The sequence below is a fragment of the Misgurnus anguillicaudatus genome, chromosome 10, assembly GCF_027580225.2.
Source record: "Misgurnus anguillicaudatus chromosome 10, ASM2758022v2, whole genome shotgun sequence".
NCBI classification, from domain to species: domain Eukaryota; kingdom Metazoa; phylum Chordata; class Actinopteri; order Cypriniformes; family Cobitidae; genus Misgurnus; species Misgurnus anguillicaudatus.
The window spans coordinates 17403212-17423942 of record NC_073346.2 but is presented as its reverse complement, the minus strand read 5'-3'; the positions used below and the strand labels follow the sequence as shown (position 1 = coordinate 17423942).

The 20731-nt window shown below is 35.1% G+C and overlaps 3 protein-coding genes across 3 annotated transcripts; 2 read left to right on the top strand and 1 right to left on the bottom strand.

Moving 5' to 3' along the window:
* The first annotated feature begins 60 nt into the window (after positions 1-60).
* On the top strand, positions 61-7323 carry LOC129448797 (germ cell-specific gene 1-like protein). The gene is made up of 6 exons (XM_055211404.2): positions 61-2242; positions 2706-2897; positions 3044-3091; positions 3226-3378; positions 5122-5233; positions 5374-7323. Exons 1-6 carry the CDS (start codon positions 1978-1980, stop codon positions 5744-5746), a joined length of 1143 nt encoding a protein of 380 aa, XP_055067379.2. The 5' UTR covers positions 61-1977; the 3' UTR covers positions 5747-7323.
* Positions 7324-10369: 3046 nt separating this feature from the next.
* On the bottom strand, positions 10370-13528 carry rcvrn2 (recoverin 2). The gene is made up of 3 exons (XM_055211721.2): positions 12858-13528; positions 11187-11298; positions 10370-11051 (listed from the first exon to the last, which is right to left on the bottom strand). Exons 1-3 carry the CDS (start codon positions 13236-13238, stop codon positions 10966-10968), a joined length of 579 nt encoding a protein of 192 aa, XP_055067696.1. The 5' UTR covers positions 13239-13528; the 3' UTR covers positions 10370-10965.
* Positions 13529-16797: 3269 nt separating this feature from the next.
* Positions 16798-18977, top strand: LOC129448983 (transmembrane protein 100). Its single transcript, XM_055211720.2, has 2 exons — positions 16798-17201; positions 17981-18977. Exon 2 carries the CDS (start codon positions 18197-18199, stop codon positions 18626-18628), a length of 432 nt encoding a protein of 143 aa, XP_055067695.2. The 5' UTR covers positions 16798-17201; positions 17981-18196; the 3' UTR covers positions 18629-18977.
* The last annotated feature ends 1754 nt before the right edge of the window (positions 18978-20731 follow it).

Below are 20731 nucleotides of genomic sequence, written 5' to 3'. Positions count from 1 at the left end.
GAATGATTAAAGCTCATGATATAATAATCTACAAAGGCGGGGACATTATATGATTTTCAGTAGTACACAGTAGATTAGTTTTTAACGTGGGGGTGGGTAAATAGGCTGAATGTTATGAGATTGAGATGATGTATAAGGGTGTGAAGAGCAGGTGGAATGGAGGGATGTGAAAGTGAAAGGATAGAAAGATCGAGACAGGGCTAACAGATGGACTGAACAGGGATTATGGGTGCTGGGGGTAGACTTTGATAGCAATTTGCCAAAGACAGGCAGGAAAAAGAGGAGATGGTACAGGATTGCACCAAAAAGCGGAAAACTTGAATTAAGAGAATAAAGATACACACAGGCTGCTCTAGCAAAAAGACAAGGACATAAAAGATACAAAAAGTAGGGAAAATTGATGGATTCAAGTAGGAAGAAATGACAATGAGGATGATGTAGGAAGACTGCTAAGGTAAAATGTTTACTTTTTATGGAATTCATATTCTGTTGAAATATAACGTAGATTAGATGCAGAAATGTACAATCTTAATATTGCAGTAATTTATGTAATATGCAAGCATATTGCTCTCATTTGAATATTAACCTATGTACTATTAATGTAAGGTTTTATTATCACTGATCAGTAGATCTACTACATCTTTAATATCTCTTACAAACACATTATTGTAACTTACATTGTAATTGAAAATTGAAAAAAAGCCTTGACTTAAAATACGAATTTTTGCTGTTCGCAAGTTACATTTTTTATACGAGTTTTTATTTAGGAGAAAATTTCAGAGTAACACTTAAAGTACTTAAAGTACAATAAGGTTGTATTTGTTAACATTAGTAAATTGATTAACTAAGCTGAACTAACAATGAACAATTTTCACAGCAATTATTAATCTTAGTTTATACTATTTTTGGTAATTACTAATATGTTATGAAAACTGTTAACATTAGTTACTGCACAATGTACTAACATGAACAATCGTATTGTCATAACATTAACAATAACAAAAATTAATAGCTGAAAAACTATATTTCTCATTGTTAGATCATATTAGTTAATGCGTTTACTAATCCTAACAAATACTACCTTATTGTAAAGTGTTACCATTATTTTCGGCATAGCAGGATTTCATAGTAGGAGTTCAAAAAAATGAAAATCACAGGCACACCTACAAAGCCCAAACAGATTAAACAGATTATTAGAGGATTACAAGTAAAGTTTGATTTAATGCAAGAGCTTAACTAATAGTTTCATCACGTAACTTCAGATGTAATCCTTTGAATTCCCTCTCCCCTTTTTTTCATTTTAAATCCTATTCATTGGGATACTGGTGAATGCATTAGTGAACAAATCAATAAAATTGAAGTGTTATATTTAATTTATTCATTACATATTTTTAATATTTTGCACCAGTTTAATTTTCATGGATACAAAAAAGATTTAGGATTGATTAAGATAAAGAAGAAGGAGTTTATCACATCTGGTATTTAAATCAAACTAACTAATTATAAGTGACAGTACTTATGGATTTAAAAGAATGTTTTAAAATATTAGAAGGTATTAATTATTTATCTATTAGATTTTTATATTTAGAGAAGTGCAAGGTACATGCCTTAATTTAAAATATTTAAAATAATTTTAATACGTATATAAAAAATAATTTACAATCTGCTCATATTGTAATAAACAAAACATAGATAAATAATTCAATTGTATTGCATTATACACGCATAGTGCATATCCTAAACACGTATTGCATAGAAAATGAGCTCAGGACATATTTTAAATGTACAGTATAAGTCTTTTATCTCTAACCAAAGTTCCCTCTCATGTGACCCTGATGTCCTTTTGTAAATTCACATCTTAATTTATTCTGCCATCTGCCACAGGAATCCTAATATAATATAACTAATTTCTGCTTTATAATATCCTCATTTTCATTCATATATCATATAGGATTGTTTGTCTTTGGTCATGTATCTATGTCTGCACTTTATCTATTCTACCACAACAACAACTGGTTGATCTCCTTTGTTCTTCCTCTGGTCAGCATGTTGGACCACATGTCCAGACGTTCTCGCTCCCTGTTGTCTCTTCTCTTGACCTCTCTCGCCCTGGCTTTATCTGTGCTGGCTTTCTGCACATCTTACTGGTGTGAGGGAACACACAAGGTGGTCAAACCTCTCTGTCTTTCACCTGTTAAGATGAAGAACTGCGGCCAGAACAATAGTGAGCCGTACACTACAGGTATGACATAATCTATATAACACTTTTGCTATGTAAGTATGATCCCTGGTGGAATAGAAAGATTTTTTGAAAAAGTATTTAAAAAAAAATATTTTTAATCTGTTAAGGTTGCATGTTTTTAATCTTACCCTGAACTACGTTGTTTTTGACATTAGACACTGAGCTTTGTCGTATCTAATCTAAAATCACTGTGATTTACTGCTTTGCCTGCTTATCGTTTTACAATGTTACTATTCCACACATTGTCAAACATTTATCATTAAGATAAGGTTAAAGAAAATATGCAAAATCAAAATATTGCTGTAATTGTAATATTAACACTGGTTTGATTTGATGATTGCTTATAATTGATGTGTACACATGTGCATACTTTTAAACATACATGTCATACAAAAATCTTCTTCCATTGAATAGTTTATATATAATATTAAATTAGTCATTATTATTCATTTAATTTACTCAGATAGCCCCACCCCAGATCCTCGGGGTCCATCCAATAGAACTTTATCACCAAGGCGAAGGGAGGAACTTGCTAAGATTCGACAGAGGCAATTGGCCAATGCGGTCCACTACATTTGGGAGACAGGAGAAGACAAGTACACCTTCCGATATTTCCACACAGGATTTTGGGAGTCTTGTGAAAAGCATGCTGATGGTACGATTAAAAAATTGAGACATTAAAGGAATAGTGCATCAAATTTTGTCATTTTTTTATCACTTTTATGTCCAAAACCTGTAGTGTATGGTTTAGATAAATAGATAACATCGGATTTTATTGGCGTTGGTGTTTATGTTTTACAGGTGAACGATGTCGTAGGTTTTTAGATCTTACACCTGGAGAGACTCACGGTGAGAGTGCAGTATGAGTGTGTAACATAAATGAAACGGATGAATGTTATATGTATTCTGTACATACAAGCCTTTTTTTATATGTATGTGTGTGTATATGCTCATGTGAGTGTATATTTCTTTACCTGCTGCAGGTGTTCTGTGGTTGTCAATGATTGCTGAGTTCATGTACATCAGTTTACTGGGGATGGGGTTTCTACTCATGTGGGCAGAAGTCCTGTGCTTTCATAAAGAAATGCATGCGCTCAAAATCAACGCCTTCGCAGCCATTTGCATCGTTCTCTCAGGTAAGAGACCTGTGTTTCTTTGCTAATTACTGTAATTATTAGATCAATGACTATGCTTATACAATGCAACAGGACACTTTTTTTTGCACACAAATTGTTAGTGTATTACTTTTATTATTGTATTAGTATTGTTCAGTGGGTGGTTGTTGCTTAATTTCGACAAGCCTGAGACACAATTGTTTATGGTTGAGCCCCCCTTCCCAGGATCAAAGGTTAGGGTTTACCCTAGGCCTAGAGGACCTCAGTGAGCCCACCCTTCTTAAAAGGCCCAATTATCCGATTCACGATTTTACATTTCCTTTGGCGTGTAAGTGTGTATTAGTACATGTTAATGATATGTAAACGGTACAAACCCCAAGCTAAACAATGACGCAAGTTTTCGTTTCCAACATAATCTCTTTTCTTGGACTACAACAAACACACAGATTGTAGGCAACAGTTTACTTCCTGGGAATGGTGATGTAGTAAATACCGACATTGTCATAATTCCTCCCGCTTCGGACTCAGTCTGTAAGTTAACTCCTGTCAGCTTGTGACCGAATCTTTCAAACATGGTAAGAAGCGTCACATTTCCAGCTGACGTCAGAAGTATTCGGGCCAATCACAATGTACAGATTAGCTGGCCAATCAGGGACACAGTGTTTTTCAGATCGATGAGTTTTGTACATGAATCAGTGCGTTTCAGGAAGAGAGTGAAATCTGGAGCTACAATAATGTACGGTATGTGGAAAATAATGTGTTTGCAGCACGTATACATTGTGTGAAACTGAACTTAGCAGTGCGCTATTGACACAAAATTTCCACCAGATGTAGCCACCAAGCCAAACACTGAATTCACACAAAGAAACCAGAACACCCACGTATACAAGTTGAGTCATAATAAATAAAGTGAAATGACACAGGGAATAAGTATTGAAATCACCTGAAATCTGTCAGTATTGAGAGAGAAACCGTGCCCCCTATCAGTACTAATTGATATCAGCTGCTTTAGTCCTAATTGTCTAACCTTCCAGATTTAAAGACCATTTATGTGGAAGAATGGGCCAGAATCACTCCCGAGCAATGCAGATGACTGGTCTCTCCATACAAGAGGCGTCTAAAAGCTGTAATCACAAACAAAGGCTTTTCTACAAAGTATTAAATAAAGTGTGTTCAATACTTATTCCCTGTGTCATTTCACTTTATTTATTATGACTCAACTTGTATACTTAAATGTTCTAATTTCTTTGTATGAATTCAATATTTGGCTTGATGGCTACATCTGGTGGAAATGTTGTGTCAATAGCCCACTTAGAAATCCTCTTACTGATAAAAATGCTGTGTCAAATACTTATTTTCTCCGATGTATTTATCTGGATAATTTGCATATTCATGGTTTTGCATATAATAAATGAGGCAAGGGTGTAGAGTTACATTCAAGCTGTTTTAAAGCATGAAGAATTTACTGTGACTGGTAAAACTTTTATATGATGCTCAAAGATGAGTTTTTACTGCAGGGAGAGTTTAAAAACAGCTAAAGAGATGTATTTTCCATATATTCTGTAAAGGGAAATTTTGAAAGCTCACTTCTGTTGCACTTCGCTATATTGTTTTATATTGCTTTGGATAAAGCATGTGATAATGCCTTAATGGACATGTAATAAATATCACTTTGTGTGCTGTTCTCTCACTTTTAAAGCATTTGTTTGGGAACCAATTTCAATTCTTTTACCTTTCCTGTTATCTCCTATTCATGTCTCTCAGGATTATTAGGGATGGTGGCTCATATGATGTACACCACTGTATTTCAGCTGACTGTGATTGTAGGGCCTAAAGACTGGAGACCACAGACGTGGGACTATGGCTGGTCATTTGCGTAAGCAAACTCCTCTGTTTACTAGTGTATACTCTACCCTTGTATATAAGACACCCTGATGATTTTATTCATAATTCATCAAACCTGATCCTCTTATTCTTTGCATGGTGACTGTCCTGCCCGAATCTTCAAATTCCAAGGCTGGCATGGGTGTCCTTTAGCTGCTGCATGGGTGCTGCAGTTATGACTCTTAATTCTTACACCAAAACAATCATTGAGCTTCGTCACCGACAGAGACTTCGACTGGAAGAGGCTCGTGCCACAAGCCACGCCCCATCTTATGATGAGGTGGTTCCAGGGGGCGGGATGTACTCTGTCAGCGGCCTGTTACAGTGCCCAGATGTGATGATGGACTCTATGTGGGCATCAGATGGGAACATGGGAATGATGAGAGAACAGGATGTGCCCACCCTTATGCTGGTTGGTGGGTGTGGAACAGGCACGTGTGAGGACTGCGAGAGAGAAATGGACGAGTTGAAAGAGGCCTTGAAAGGAAAAGACTCACCTTGTTAAAAGCCTTATGTTATATTTGTCTGATCAGCAGAGTGAATTTTGGAAAAAGTGTTTATATTTATGCATGTTTTTTTTAATGCACTATATGCTAAAATTTGGGAAGTATAAAAGGAAGCAGGTGTGAGACAGGTGTCACCCTCTTTGTGTAATCCTGCAATAAGTGGATTTCACAGCACCACAATTTTATGATGTCTGGGACTTTCAATTGGATTATACAGAGATAATGTCAGATCACAAAGCCTATTATTATCAGTTCTGAAGTCAAATCTATTTCTATGTGTTTTCTTTGTTTTATTTAGTGTAGGATTAACATCCAAGCCATGGCAGTTCACAAATAAGAACGCAAAGCATCACTGATCATCTCTATTTTTGACTTCTCAGTCCATGTGAAATTTCTTATAATTCAATTCAATTTTATTTATATAGCGCTTTTCACAATTGTAAATTGTTGCAAAGCAGCTTTACATGAGTAGATGTAAAGGAGAACACAGAAAATCAATAGATAATATAAGAAGTAGAATATAGCGGCTAAGGTTAAACTGTACAAGCAAGCGTATTAATAATGTAACGTATACAGTAAAGTGCTAAGTTAAGCCAAAGTTGGCTGACTCTCCCTGGGACGAACCCCCCCCCCAGGAGAAAACCCGGTGGGAAAAACTCCTAGAAAAAAACTCCTAGAAGGACAAAAACCCATATTAATTTCTACAGTATTCTTCTTATAACTTGTTGTCCAATGCAAAATAGTAAATGAAAATATGTGTTGCCTTTAAAGATGCGATAAATGTACAGTTGTCATATTAGTCAAAGCCCTCCTATTACCTTTTAAAGTGGCCAGAATTTCAAAATCTGTTTGTTACAATTATCAGATTTTGTGACAGGACGTCATTTTTTAAACTATACTGTAAATGATACAGAATGATTACGTAATAATTACATGCACTATTGTTTATTATACAGTATTCATTATAGCTTTACTGTATACTGGCTACTGTAAAAGTATTGTGTTCATCTAGCAGTCACGCTGACGTTCTTAAAGGAAGGTTATTATGATTGAAACAATTGTTGACCTTTTCCGATTGGGGTGAGCTAATTTGCGGTTTTGTCCTTTCCAGTTTTTCCTGTTCACCATGTGGTCAACACAGATAGCCTGGAAATCTTTTTAGTTTTACAGCTGTCACAGAGACTGGTGTGATGACTATTAGTCAAATCTGGCAGATGTCAGGCATTTAAAAAAAATTGAATAGGGCACAGCACATTTAGATCATATATTTGATAACAATAAATAAGATGTGGTGAAAGTGACATTGTGATGGCCAAGAAGAAACAAACAAAGTTAAATCAAAGATAATGGAACTAACAAGACTGAACACCTTTATTACTATGAACAGGGGATGATACAATGCTCAATATGGCCGCTTTGCTGACGGAAGTCTCGCCTTCCAGTTAAAGAACCAATCATCAATTGATAAAGACTGATCTGGGGGAGGGACTCGCCAACCTGTGCACATGAGCAGTGCTTGAAAAATGTTGTTTTAGTGCAATTTGAGCTTAAGGAATAAAAGTTATGGTACGGTTGATGTCAGATTTAATTGTTGGTCAGAAATATGTTGTTTAATTGTGATTTTAGCACAATTTTAGAGATATCCAATGCTATCTCATGGCAGTTCGTTCATATTTTATGAGGAGGCCGATTTGTTAGCCTGGTTAACACCAGACCAGTCTCATTGAGAATAAGACGTGGTCTGGGAACCATATGTTCATTTTCTCTTATTTGAAGCATGGTTTACGAATTCCCAGAGCCGTTAACTCTTTCCTCGCCAGCGTTTTTTTAAAAAAGTTGTCAGCCAGCGCCAGCATTTTTCATGATTTTCACAAAAATGTAATGCCTTCCAGAAAATTTTCTTCCTTAAAGGAACAGTATGTATGATTGTGGCCAAAACTGGTATTGCAATCACAAAACTTGTGGCTAAAACTGGTACTGCAATCACACAACTGGTGGCCAATACACAAAATGACAACATAAACATCAGTTTAGGGCTGCAACTCCACGTTTTAAATGACAATATCCTGGCCAGACCACTGTTGTGAGTGATATAAGTATTTGAAATGAAAATGATTTCTTAATGTCTGGTGACATATCAGGGCCATTTTATGATTAATTGATATACATTTCTTACATACTGTTCCTTTAAATATATAAACAAACAATATATCAAATGAAAGAACAGACCCTCTGCTTTAAAAAAAAAAAAAAGTTTCCTCCTACCTTCATTAGTTCTCTTTTTATCACCTCTCAAATATGTATAGGTTTCTTCAAAAACACCCAATTTTGAGCAAAAAGCTGAGATTATTAAATTTTTGTGAAGGACTTTTGATAGAGATCAGATGCAAAGCGATCCTTAAAATATACACAGAGCTCTTTCTGTTTCACGCGAGGCGCTACTTCCGGGTTGTATAAGTTGCGGAAGTGCGCCACCTGGTGGATAATAGCGGTATTGTGGAAAGCCGTAAATTCTCGTCATTGGCAGGGAAGCGTTTTTTCTTAATTGACAAGTTATCTCGTCAATGACTGCGAAAGAGTTAATTGGGCGCTACGAATGTCTATCAAATGCGTCTGTACGTAGCTCATAGCCAATCGTTTCAATTATACTAGATGACGTAGCCTATGTAGAGCGACATCAATTCAAACATCAACAACTTTTATCGAGTACGTGTGCACACAGCTGAAAGCTGTGCAACTAATCCGGTGGCTGTATATTGATATTGAAAAGCAGCACAACTTAGTGGCACTGTGACAACCACAGTACAGGTATAATGACAATATGATATTAATAAATACCACTTGCCATTTAGAAGTTAATTGTACTTCGTTGACGACGATGCCTAGCAGGTTGGTCCTATAAAACTCTGTGGCTATCATGTCTTGCCATATCCAAACATCCTTCTTGGATATGAAATTGTTTAACGGCAAAAGTTGCTTAAAAAGGTTTTAAGGCTGCATTGAAAAGTAACGTCGCGTCTGCTGCCGTGTTATAACAAATAACAAAACTGCTTCGGTGTGTCGTATAGACGTCGTCATTGTCTTGCTGCCCCTCCCCGTTCTGTGATTGGTTTCCTATTTCAGGGGGAAAATTGGTCCATAGTTTCCATGCTAGACTTGCAGCGTGAATAAATTTGCATGCAAGGCAACATGGGGAAACCCAGGCCACCAATTTGTATTAATTTGTATGACAACCACAATTATACCTTTTTATATAATTTGCCTTAAACCCTGAGATGTTGGGGTTAGGGGTGGGGTTTCTTATTTTCTTTTTATGATAATCGTATGTTTTTGCACGATTAGCTTTGTTTGAATTTATAAGAATTAGCCAACTTGTAAAACATGTACAAATTCTTGTGAGATCAGGATAAGATATCTGTCTTTCCTCATTCAAGATAGGACTTTAAGTGTAATTTATAGATGTGCGTAAGTTCTAAGCCGTAGCTACGCCGTAAGCTTTCCGTAGACTGCCCGTACCTTTGGATAGCCTTACACGCATCCCGCCAAAAATGTAACAATGCACCCATTCTACGCAGACTGCAAGCGAGTTCGCATTAACACGTAATCGATAAGAAATGAGATAAAGCATATTTGGCGTTCTGCCCGAGGAGAGGACTCCGAGCTCGGAATTTTAGCCCGAACCCAGAGTACTCCCCTTTCTTTGACTGTGATAATTGAATCTAGATGAGAGTGAGGTGATGGGGTGGAGGAGGGATGCTGCAAAAAAAATCTGTCATGGGACAGAGGTGAGGGACTGCCATTTATAGGCACTCTTTGCACTGATTGGTTGGATCACATGAACATGCTCCTCCCGAACTTAGTTAAAGGTGTAGCGGAGGATTTTCTCGAATTTTAGAAAAGAACCGCCTTCTCCACTTTTTAAAAAAATGCAATTGCGCAACACTCCTGATTGACAACTAGGAGGACCAATAGTCTTGATGATCCACCCAGAAAAAGAAAATCCTCCGCAATACCTTTAAATAAACGTCATAAAAGGACCATAGATATGTATAATAAAGGCTAGATGTCTTACGGCGCAGTCTCTAACATCATCACCTGGCGGCCATCTTACCTCAGACAGCTCGCTCACTCGTAGCATTATGTTTTAATGGTACATGTACTTTTAAATGACAATAACTCTCTCAATTTTCTACCGATTTTCAAATGGTTTCGTTTCTTACAAGCATTATTAACATGGCTATAATTATGGATGCTTTAACATGTTTCATGAAAATTATTCAGTCAGTCAGACAGTTGCATCAGTAATCCTAAAAAAGGTTGCAGTACAAATAAACAGTGAAAATGCTTTTCTTTTAACAAATCTGCTGGTACACAGGGTCACATTTACCTGAATGCACCCAGCAGAAATCGTGTTAACACTCTTTGGCCCAGCTTTGCAGTTGGCACAAACAGAGATAATCCCGGATTAAGGGTAAATATTGCCACACGAATGGTAAACCTCTCTAGACAGTTAGAGATTAGTGTGCTGGCCATACTAGTGGTTGTCCTGTCTGTTTACCTACCCTAAAAATTACACATAGGTCGGCACACACGCACAAACACACAGAGAATTATATTAGACATGTTTTTCAGTTTCAGTTTTATTCAACAGCACACAAATTCTCATGGGAACAAAGGTTTGCGTAATACAAATGACAAAAGTTATTGTTTAATTTCCTGGTGTTTTTTAATTCCAACACAATCTCGTAGCTGTATCGGCTCAATATGTACTTTAATTGTGTCACACGAATAATAACAGAAAATTTAAGATTTTGCTTGTTTGACTTTCTTCAAATTGAAGACATTTTAGATGTATTTGCTTAAGAACTTGAGAGGGTGCACTGAGCATCATTAAAATCATCTGAGATTGTAGTCTAAATGTTTTACACATTATTATACTCCCAAAAGACATGCCTCACTATCAGTCATAATTATAGGCATTGTAAAGAATAAATATAATGTATTCTGCCACTTCTCCCCAGTACTCCTTTAAAATACACTGGAGGTAATGGGTCTTTGGGTGATATTTACAAAGACATTATAGCACTGATGCAAGAATAGAAACAGATTAAAACCTGGATGAAGGTTACAACAAAACAAAATGAAAAATGAAAGAAAAGCACATTGGCAGAGAAAGTGGCATGAAAGCAAAAATATTATTTGATTGTCTTTATTTTTCTTACTTTGGGGGCTCATACTGAATAAAGTGAAGAGCATCTTCATTGTCGAGAATGCCCTGAATAAACTCACCCTCAGCCAGCCGTTCTGTGTGAAAAACAGGCAGACACACAATATGAAAACAACCATCAGGATTACTTTGTCCACAGAAATGCATACATACATTCAAAACAATACTTAATTGAGAGATGATCATTTTAAAAGGTATATTTAAACTATTACCATTATCTTTCTTATCGAAGAAAGACCACAGTTTGTCTGCTCTTTTTTCTGGAGTGTTTTCATCATCTGGAAGATTCTCTTGTTCGTCTTTGGGGATCAGCTTAAAGATGGCCTGAAATAAGAGGTGAAAAAAACTGTACAATCTCAGAAATAAAGGTACAAAAGTTGTCACTGGGACAGTACCCTTTCAAAAAGGTAGACCCACTTTAAAGGTATTTGCAGTTCAAAGATACATATTTGTACCTAAATGGTACATATTAGGACCTTTTTTAAAGGGTACTGCCCAGTGACAGCTTTGTGCCTTTATTTTTGTCATTGTAGGTCCAAAATTTGGACTATAGAATAACACGAATGAAAGTGGAGATCCAAAAAATCATCCTGCATAATGTGAAGATCATTCTGTGTAAATATAACCTTGATATCTTTAATATTGAAATATTTAAAGATTGAAATTGCAGTGAAATCAATGAACGAAATCAATCTTTGATGCTCCTAATCTTATAATTAAATTACAACAGGGTCACATATGTGCATTAACTATTGATATAACTAATAAGGCAATACAAATATTTATTTGATCATGAATAGGTTCAAAAAAAACATACTATACAGGTCACCAGACATTAAGAGATTTTTGCTTTTTTGTTACAGTCTAAAGCAGGGCCGGCCAGTCCTAGCTGATACAGGCAGTCACCTTGCCTATAATAAAACGCATGTGTACACTATATTGTATGATTTATGAATCATTCACTTTTGTAACTTTGAAAAGAATATTTAAAATACACAGTGAACACTATGCAGTGTTATTTTACATTTGATAACTATGGCTGACACTGCTGTGGGTGTATGAATGAGTGAGTGAATGAATGAGTGAATGTGAGGCAACTTGTAAAGCACTTTGTATGGCCATGGGTTTGTTGAAATATAAATGCAGTCCATTTACCATTTACTATTCAATTTTTGAACCTAATAACTGGTGATAGACCAAGCAGAGAAAGCTGAACTGCACTGTGTGTTTAATATGCATATTTCTGCTGTCTGTTTGTGCTAGTAGTTCCCATCTGATTGTTCTTATTTTATTACTGACCGTATAATTTATCAATATTAAAAAATAATAAAAATTAGGCTTATAATATGGTTTTAAATTAAGACGACATGAGTAAAAAACAATAATCAGGCTTATTTGATTTTGTTTAATTTTTACATTTTGCAATGTGGCAGTAAAAATGTTGGCAGGGAGAGTAAAAATTTGAACCACTTGCCTGACCAGGCCCGCAAAGATTTACTATTAGAATAGGATCTATGTAATCCACACATGACGATTCACTGAAAATAATAATACAGAACTACAGTGCAACCAGTGGGGCCCATGATCTTGCCGAGGGCCTCACAACCCTACGAGCTGCCCCTCATTAGTTGATTTGCCCCATGATTTACTCACCCTCAAGACATCCCCGATGTATATAAATACAATTTTTCAGATTAACATATACTGAGCTATACTTAAATGTTATACATTTATGCTTTAAATGGCTTGATTGCTTATTTTACTGTTTAAATGTATTTGAAACCTCGTAGTTCAGTGGGAGTTATCTGTACAGTATGTGAATTTACAGAAGATTCAATCATTTCTACTCCCATTTGTTTATATCTTTTTATAAAGCAACATACCTGGCAGATTTCCTTCACTTCTGCCTTGGTGATGTAGCCATTCTTGTCAACATCAAAGAGTGAGAAAGCCCACTCCAGTTTACGCTCTGTCTTTCCAGTTGACGTCATATGGAGAGCAATGATGTATTCCTTGAAATCCAGTGTCCCATCATCGTTTGTATCAAATGAGCGGAAGACATGCTGGGCGTAACACGCGGTGTCACTGTCTGGGAAGAACCGCTCGTAGATCTTTGTAAACTCGGCGGGCGTGATTCTGCCGGATGGGCACTGCTTCTGAAAATTCTCATACCACTGTGACAGCTCTTCTTCTGAAAATCTGGTGTTAAGTTTCAGGTCCTCCAAAATCGCCTTGGACATAGCGCTGCTTTTGGCGTTTCCCATTTTTGAGAGTTGATGAAAACACAGGCAGGTTCAAGCAAGTACTAATTCTTCTTCAGGTCCAAAAGATTTTTTTGTATATAATTATACCTAGAAGATCTCTTTTCTCTTTGGTCAGGTGCCTTTAATGAAGTCCGATAAAAATGATGTAATATGGCCAAATGATCAAGCAACAGATGTTACTCTAAAGACCAGACCAGCATCTAATATAAGGTGTCTTCAGAATGAAACTGAGTGAAATGAGACACAGATTGATGACTGTAGCAGAGATGGAGAGATGTATGGAGGTGGGGCAGGTGAACTTAGGCCGTTACCTTTGAATGCAAGTTTAAATCTTTAAAGAGGGATTTGACATAGCTGAGACTCTGAGCCTCAGATCAACAGCTCGGGTCTATCCTCTTCCAAACAGAGCCTGGATACAATTTAAGCCCTTATTCAGAGCTCACAGAATCAGAGAAACGATGAGTGGTGGAGGTAATATTGAGTGCTTGTTTATGTCACTAATTCAGTAAAATACACTCTAAAAATGCTTGGTTATCTTTGTGTCAAAACAGTACGAACCCAACCATTTGGGTAGCTGTAGTAGTTGTCACTGCCCAGTCCATTCAGCCAATGTCTCAGAAGTTAGCGGGAGTGAGAAAATGTCAGAAATTTAAAAAATACCTGCAGCTTTCAAAGCCGACCTGTGGAAGCACTTTTGTTAAAAAAAAAAATCAGCTCTTTTTTTACATTTTTGATAAAAAAAAGAAAAGGTATTGCAGTGTAGCGCAATATGCAACGTATTGCATCGTATCATTATACATTGTATCATAACCCATGTATCGTGATATGTGAGGCCCTTGACAATACCCAGTCCTATTTTTAAACAACTTGGTGACTTTAACAAAAAGTAACGAACTATCCATTTTTGTAATACTATTACAGTATCTAGTAACTAGTTACTGCCCAACACTGCCTAATAAATAGGGATGGGTGATATATCAGATGGAATTGTCATGCGCATTTCATTAGTAAGGCCGGTTCTGTAATTAGTAGTAAATCACCTGCCATCGCTTGCTTTCAGATGGAGCGGAATTTACTACACAGAGCCATAGTTCACTTACAAGCAATGTCACATTAATATTGCAGATAAATCACCTGCGATAATGAACGCAACATGGATGTAAATACATTTCTATTCTAATTTATTCTATTCTAGATATACATTAAGAAAAATGTATAAAAATAGTTACATTTATTATGAAATTAAAAACAAGGTTGACATTTAAAATAATTTACATGGGGAAAAAAGTTAAAATGCAATGCAGAAATGAATTTTTGGTCAACAAATTCACAAAGTGTGAGTCCATTTAAAGGTCAAGTTCGGTATTTTACACGTAAAGCCCTGTTTTCAGATTGTTTATGATGAAATAGAACGGTTTTGACTGAAATTTCGACATATGCGGTTGCCCCGAGAATCCTCGGGTGTTTGTGTTTCACCTCCCACCTCTACAATGGGTGTACAGGCGCACTGGAACAATCCTTCCTAAAATGCATTAAACTTTCGTTTACAAAGAGGTTAAACTCACCGAGTGGTCAGGGGTGTTCACTGATATGCTCACACAAAAATCGCTGCAAAAGATGCATTCAAACAGGTGTTTTAGCATTCGTTGTAAACTGGTGGACCTATTTTTTCAAATGCCTCACACCCCTACATTCTTCCGCTGAGAGCTTGAATAATAGACACTCCAGCCCAGTTGGTGGCGATAATCCGCCAATGCCAATTGCAAGAATACAAACAACGTTCCCGGCGCGGAGTAATAGCGTACCTCACAGCACATCTAATACAAGTCAATGAAGTTGGACAAAAACTATGATAAAACCTGTTGGAAAGCATCTTTTGCAGCAATTTTTGTGTGAGCATACTAGTGAACACCCCTGACCACTCGGTGAGTTTCACGTCTTTGTAAATGAAAGTTTAATGCATTTTAGGAAGGATTGTTCCAGCGCACCCATAGTGCCACCGCAGAGGCGGGAGGCGATACAACAAACACCCGAAAACTCTCGGGCCAGCATCATATGTCCAAATTTCAGTCAAAACCATTCTATTTCATCATAAACAATCTGAAAACAGGGCTTTAAGTGTAAAATACCGAACTTGTCCTTTAATGTTATTAAAACCCCTCTGGGTTTTGTTTGGTGCTGTTTCAGTTGCATGTGATAATAGGGGATCAGACCTGACATCTGCTATATAACCGCCTTACCAAGAACTATCCCTCATCCCACTTTTTTAATCTTCTTGCTTAACCTTCTTACTTCTCCACAACTTTCCTTTTATCCCTTCCCTTTACACTTTTGTTTCTTTTTGGCCATTTAATGTCCTATCTCATTCCCTATCAAACAAAAACAATTGCCAGAGTTTTTGCCATACAGCCTACATTTGATACATTTATTGTTTTTTTAAACAATTTCAAAACTACACATAATAATAATGATTGAATCAGTTATGAAGCCGTATGTAGTAAAGGTCATACTTTTTTTCGCCAGTATGTAAATTCTTGTATTTAGCTGTGTTTTCAACTGTAATTTACCAAAACATTTATGTGTTACAGGTCCTAATCTCACAGGATTTATTTAACTCCTTTGAAAAAATCAGACAGTAGTCACTCTTTTGGCGCAGGGATTTGCTATTCCAGGAATACCAAATGCATGTATATTGGATTAACTGTCAGAGACAATTACAGTGTGCTCACCTTAACAGCTAACTGTGACATGCGTTTACAAAACAAGAATTACTAGTACTGTTAGCTCATACTGGATAGTAGATTTTTGTGGTGGATATTATAGACCCTTTTAGTGTTTGTACACAATGATGACGTGGCAACGTATGCGCGTGCAGTTTGGCAACGGACGTATGGCAAGAATCAACCGTGAAGCAACACAGACAGAGAAAGTTATTTAAAAAAATTGACTAATCAACTTTTTCAACACAGCTACCAGATCCATGTACTATAGTGAAGTTGATAGAAGACGTTAGCAGATGGCCAAATATAAAGTTGCCAGATACATATATATGTATATTAGTATATTATATTATTAGTACAACCAAACGCAACAACCAGAAATTTTGATGCTGGGAAACCGTTTTAATAAACTTTCTGAGTTGCTAACACGTTAGAACTACTGGGGAATAACACCACTTCTGTTGCCTACATGCGCGCGCTGTAAAAGGGTCTATATGAGGGCACGTATGCGGACCTGGAAAAACAAATGCAAATACAAAACACAAATATACACAAACATAAAACATAGAACCAAAAAATAAATCTAATAATTAAAAAATTTTTTTGTTATATTAGCATAATTAAGATAAAATCTCTGAACAGTAAATAACTCGGGTTTTCAGAGGTTGGGTTTTATGAGAGTTGACCAAAAGTTGACTGAAGTCATTTACAACACTAAGCCTGTAGTATAGAAATTAAAATGTCAGGAGAGACGAAAAAGGGAAGTTTCTTTCAAAAGACAGACCAAACTTTCGGTCTAGAAAACAATACCTCCTTTAAAAATCCAACCAGGTTTGAAGCAAAGGGTGGAGTGAAGAAGGAGAAGAGGAAGGGAGGGGGTCTTAGATAAATACAAGTTAATGGTTCATAATGAAGTCTAATGACAGACATAGTTTTCACAAAGGGCAATGGAAACAAACAAATGATAAGCAAAATAATAACAGAAGTTCACTGGCTCTGTGGTTGGCATATAGCTCAGTCTACAAGTGGTAAACACTACACCTCCAGAACATTGTACTGGCATTTAGCGTGTTCTTGTTTTAGATGAAACTTGTCTCTAAAGATGGAGTTGAATGGATATTTTAGAGGAAAAAGTCTGGATTCATAAACTTAAATCTGTGCAGTTTGTAAAGGAGAAATCATTTTTTCTCATGATTTGGAATGAAACCTTATCAGTCTGATCCTTTTCCAGCAAGAAACAAAGGTAAGAAATACATGTTTGTGTATTGTACATTTTTGTTTTACATTTACATTTACAGCACATCCATTAACTATACTGGGAAAAGCGACTTAATGAATAAAATATTAAGACTCTTACAGGCAATATTATTATTTTATTTATAATTCTACTGCTTAGTCTTTAAAAGACTCATGGCATAAATAATAATTTATATATTATATTATATTAGCATGTTATATTCATAAATTAATGTCTATTTTTGGTCACACTTTATTTTACGGCATCACTGTTACAGTGTAATTATATATTTAAGTACTAAGTAATAATCATTAACAACATGTACTTACTATAGAGTTGGGGTATTAGGGTTTGGTTTAGGTTTATGTAACTATGCATAATTAACTGTTATTACTATAATAATTACATGTAACATGTGTAACAAAGACACCGTAAAATAAAGTGTTAATATCTTCTATTAAGATATTGGTTAATGTTCACAATCTTTTTTTAGACATTTATAGGCTTTATAGACAAAGTACACTGTAAAAAGTTTTAGGGGTAACACCTACAAAATTACGTTTTTTAATTTTAATTTTCTTCTTGACAAAATGTAATTTTTAAGTGTTACCAATTGAAGTAATTTCTTTAGTAGTTCAAACTTTCACTTTTTACAGTGTATATGCATTTTATGGTGTTACACAATATATAATATAATATAATATAATATAATATAATATAATATAATATAATATAATATAATATAATATAATATAATATAAACATTTTGTATATATATTTGACAGGAGAATAGAAACGACAAGCAAGTATAAAACAACTGCAAGAAGAAAGTTTTTGAAGAAGGAGCACAGCCTTGGAGTTCAATGAAGATCACACAAGCTTTTTAAAATCTTGGTTGTGCTCAATACATAACTACACAGATACTGCCAAAACTTTAAGCCGAGAAAGTTTTTCACCTCATCATATGATTTTGAGACATTGCTTTTTGGAACGCATTATTAATGGCAACAAACGTGGACCTTCCAGTTCAACCTAACCCGACTCAATCCGTGACTTATGATCCAAAGTCTGAAACAGTAACATTACCACCTGGAGTGGTTTCTGTGGCAGGTGTCACTGTGGTCACTGGAGGAGCGGAGCTGTCCTGCAGTTCCTGTGTGTTGATCTTTGGGGTTTGGGGAAGTCTGGTTGGTTTGAGTGTGGTGGCATTGGGCTTATGGGATCATTCAAAGTATATGAACAGTAGTCCATCACACCTACTGATTCTTGGATTGGTCGTGCTTTTTACCAGTATCGGACTTGTAGGTGTTGTATATGGATTCCGTTTCTTGATGAAGAAGAGAAGGATGAATGCCAGAAGAGAAAGACAAGAAGGTAATTTAGTGTTAGTTAATGATTATGCAGAAGTTGTTTTGAAAAGAGTGACAGTGTAAAAGAGCAGTAAAGTCAAAGAACATGATGAAGAGACTCAGCTTCTCCCTCTTCAGTATCTCTCCATCAATCTGTGCTCAGTCTTGAAGGAATGTTCCAGGAAATTGACTGGTTGCACAAAAGGAAACACTTTGCCATTTCCTGTGATGTAAGAACACACAAAAGTGCCACATATCTAGAGTAGTCAAAAGTTTATCTCAATCTTCAAGTCCCGTTCACACGAAATTCATTTGAATCCCATACAGCAAATACATTTATTTTTCTGGCAAAAAATATGTTTTAATTATATGCTAAATGTATATTGCATCTATTGCTTAATTAAATAAATTTATTTTGAATTTGAATATATATATATATATATATATATATATATATATATATATATATATATATATATATATATATATATATATATATATATATATATATATATATATATATATATATGTATCTCAAAATTTATTTTAGGGGCAACAAATACATTTCTACTTTTACAACTCATACAGCAAAAAAAAAAAAAAATTCTGGCCAAAATATAAAATATTTATAGTTGAAAATATATTTAATTTTATCCTTTTCAAACCTGATATATTTACAGGTTTGCAACACACACAAAGTTTGCCAATGCAATGTAAATATAAATGCTTTAAAATATATTTATTTTTAAAGTATATTTCAAAATATTCCAAAAATGGCCACTAAATATATTGGTGAAAAAACATATTTCAAAATATATTTCAGCACATATATGCTTTTGGCCATTTTGGCCAATGAAAAAAAAAATTATATTTGAAAATATCTGCATAGTTTGCTAAAAATATAAATTGGTATATGTTTTAAAATGGTAAGAAGCTCCAGTGTTTAAGAAGACACATATATCGCTTTGTAATAAACACTTAAATGCCTGTTTTCAGAATGCTAATCCTTCCTAACCAAAAACAGAAACAATATCATTTAAAAAATATATTTTTAAACCTCATATTATTTTTAATAACTGTTACATATTTTACTTCACTGGTTACTCACTGTAAAAAATGTAGCTGACTTAATTTTTTTAAGTTTAATCAAATTACAACTAAATATTTTCTATCATGACTATTGATGAATTGATGTAAATGATAAAATAAGCCAGCAATATTATGCAGGTTCTTTTGTTTTAGCATTATTGTCAGTGTATTGAATATATGTGCTACAGTATTTTAAATGATTAACTGTGTGACACTGCAATAGTTGAACATTTCTTTAGAAACACATGATATTTCTCTACAAAATGTTTATCTCTGATTGAAAAAATGAATTCTGCTGTTATAAAAGTGAATCTTATTGTTATATCTGTCTCCATCTGCTGTTTATTGTGTTGTTATACTTTGCTGTAATTTACTTGCCAAAATGTGGTACTATGTTACTCATAAATAAAATCTGTTTGAATAATACTGATTTAAGTTTTTTTTTTGATGTTTTAATTATGACAAAAAATATAATTCATTGCTAATGACTGCTGGTGCTACTGTGAGTACACTTTAGGCCAGCGTCTAAAAGCTCTAAAATGCTGCCTTCGGAGGCAGCATTCAAAGGCATCAAGGCACGACGAATCCAATGTTAGGATTACTTACGTCTCAGATACCTTAATTGTCCTGTAATTCTATGTGTGGGCGTGCACAAAGAGTGTTATTTGTCGAGCCTGGTCAAGTTAGATTTTTTTATTTAATATATTAAGTTATATTTTCACTTTTTACACCTTAATTGCATTTATAGCAAGAAATTAGTAGCCTATTGTAGTTTTCAAATATGGGATTAGTCATCACAAAGAAACAGAATTTCTTTATGCTGCCTATGAAGTCTTCATGCCTTCAGGGTTGGCAACCAGTGCTTAAGGGTATTCAGGGTAAAGTTTTCACACAGTGATGTCATTGAAAAATAATTATTAGTTTTACAATTTTAATTTAAAGAAACATTCATTTCTTTCCTTTTAATAGTTTTGCAGAAACTACAGAGGACATTTTGTGACAGAGTGGTTTTGTGGATGTTATATCAAGGTTCTTTATGGAACCATACAGCTACACAAAAAAAACTTTTCAAAACCTTATTATTAAAGGACAAGTTCA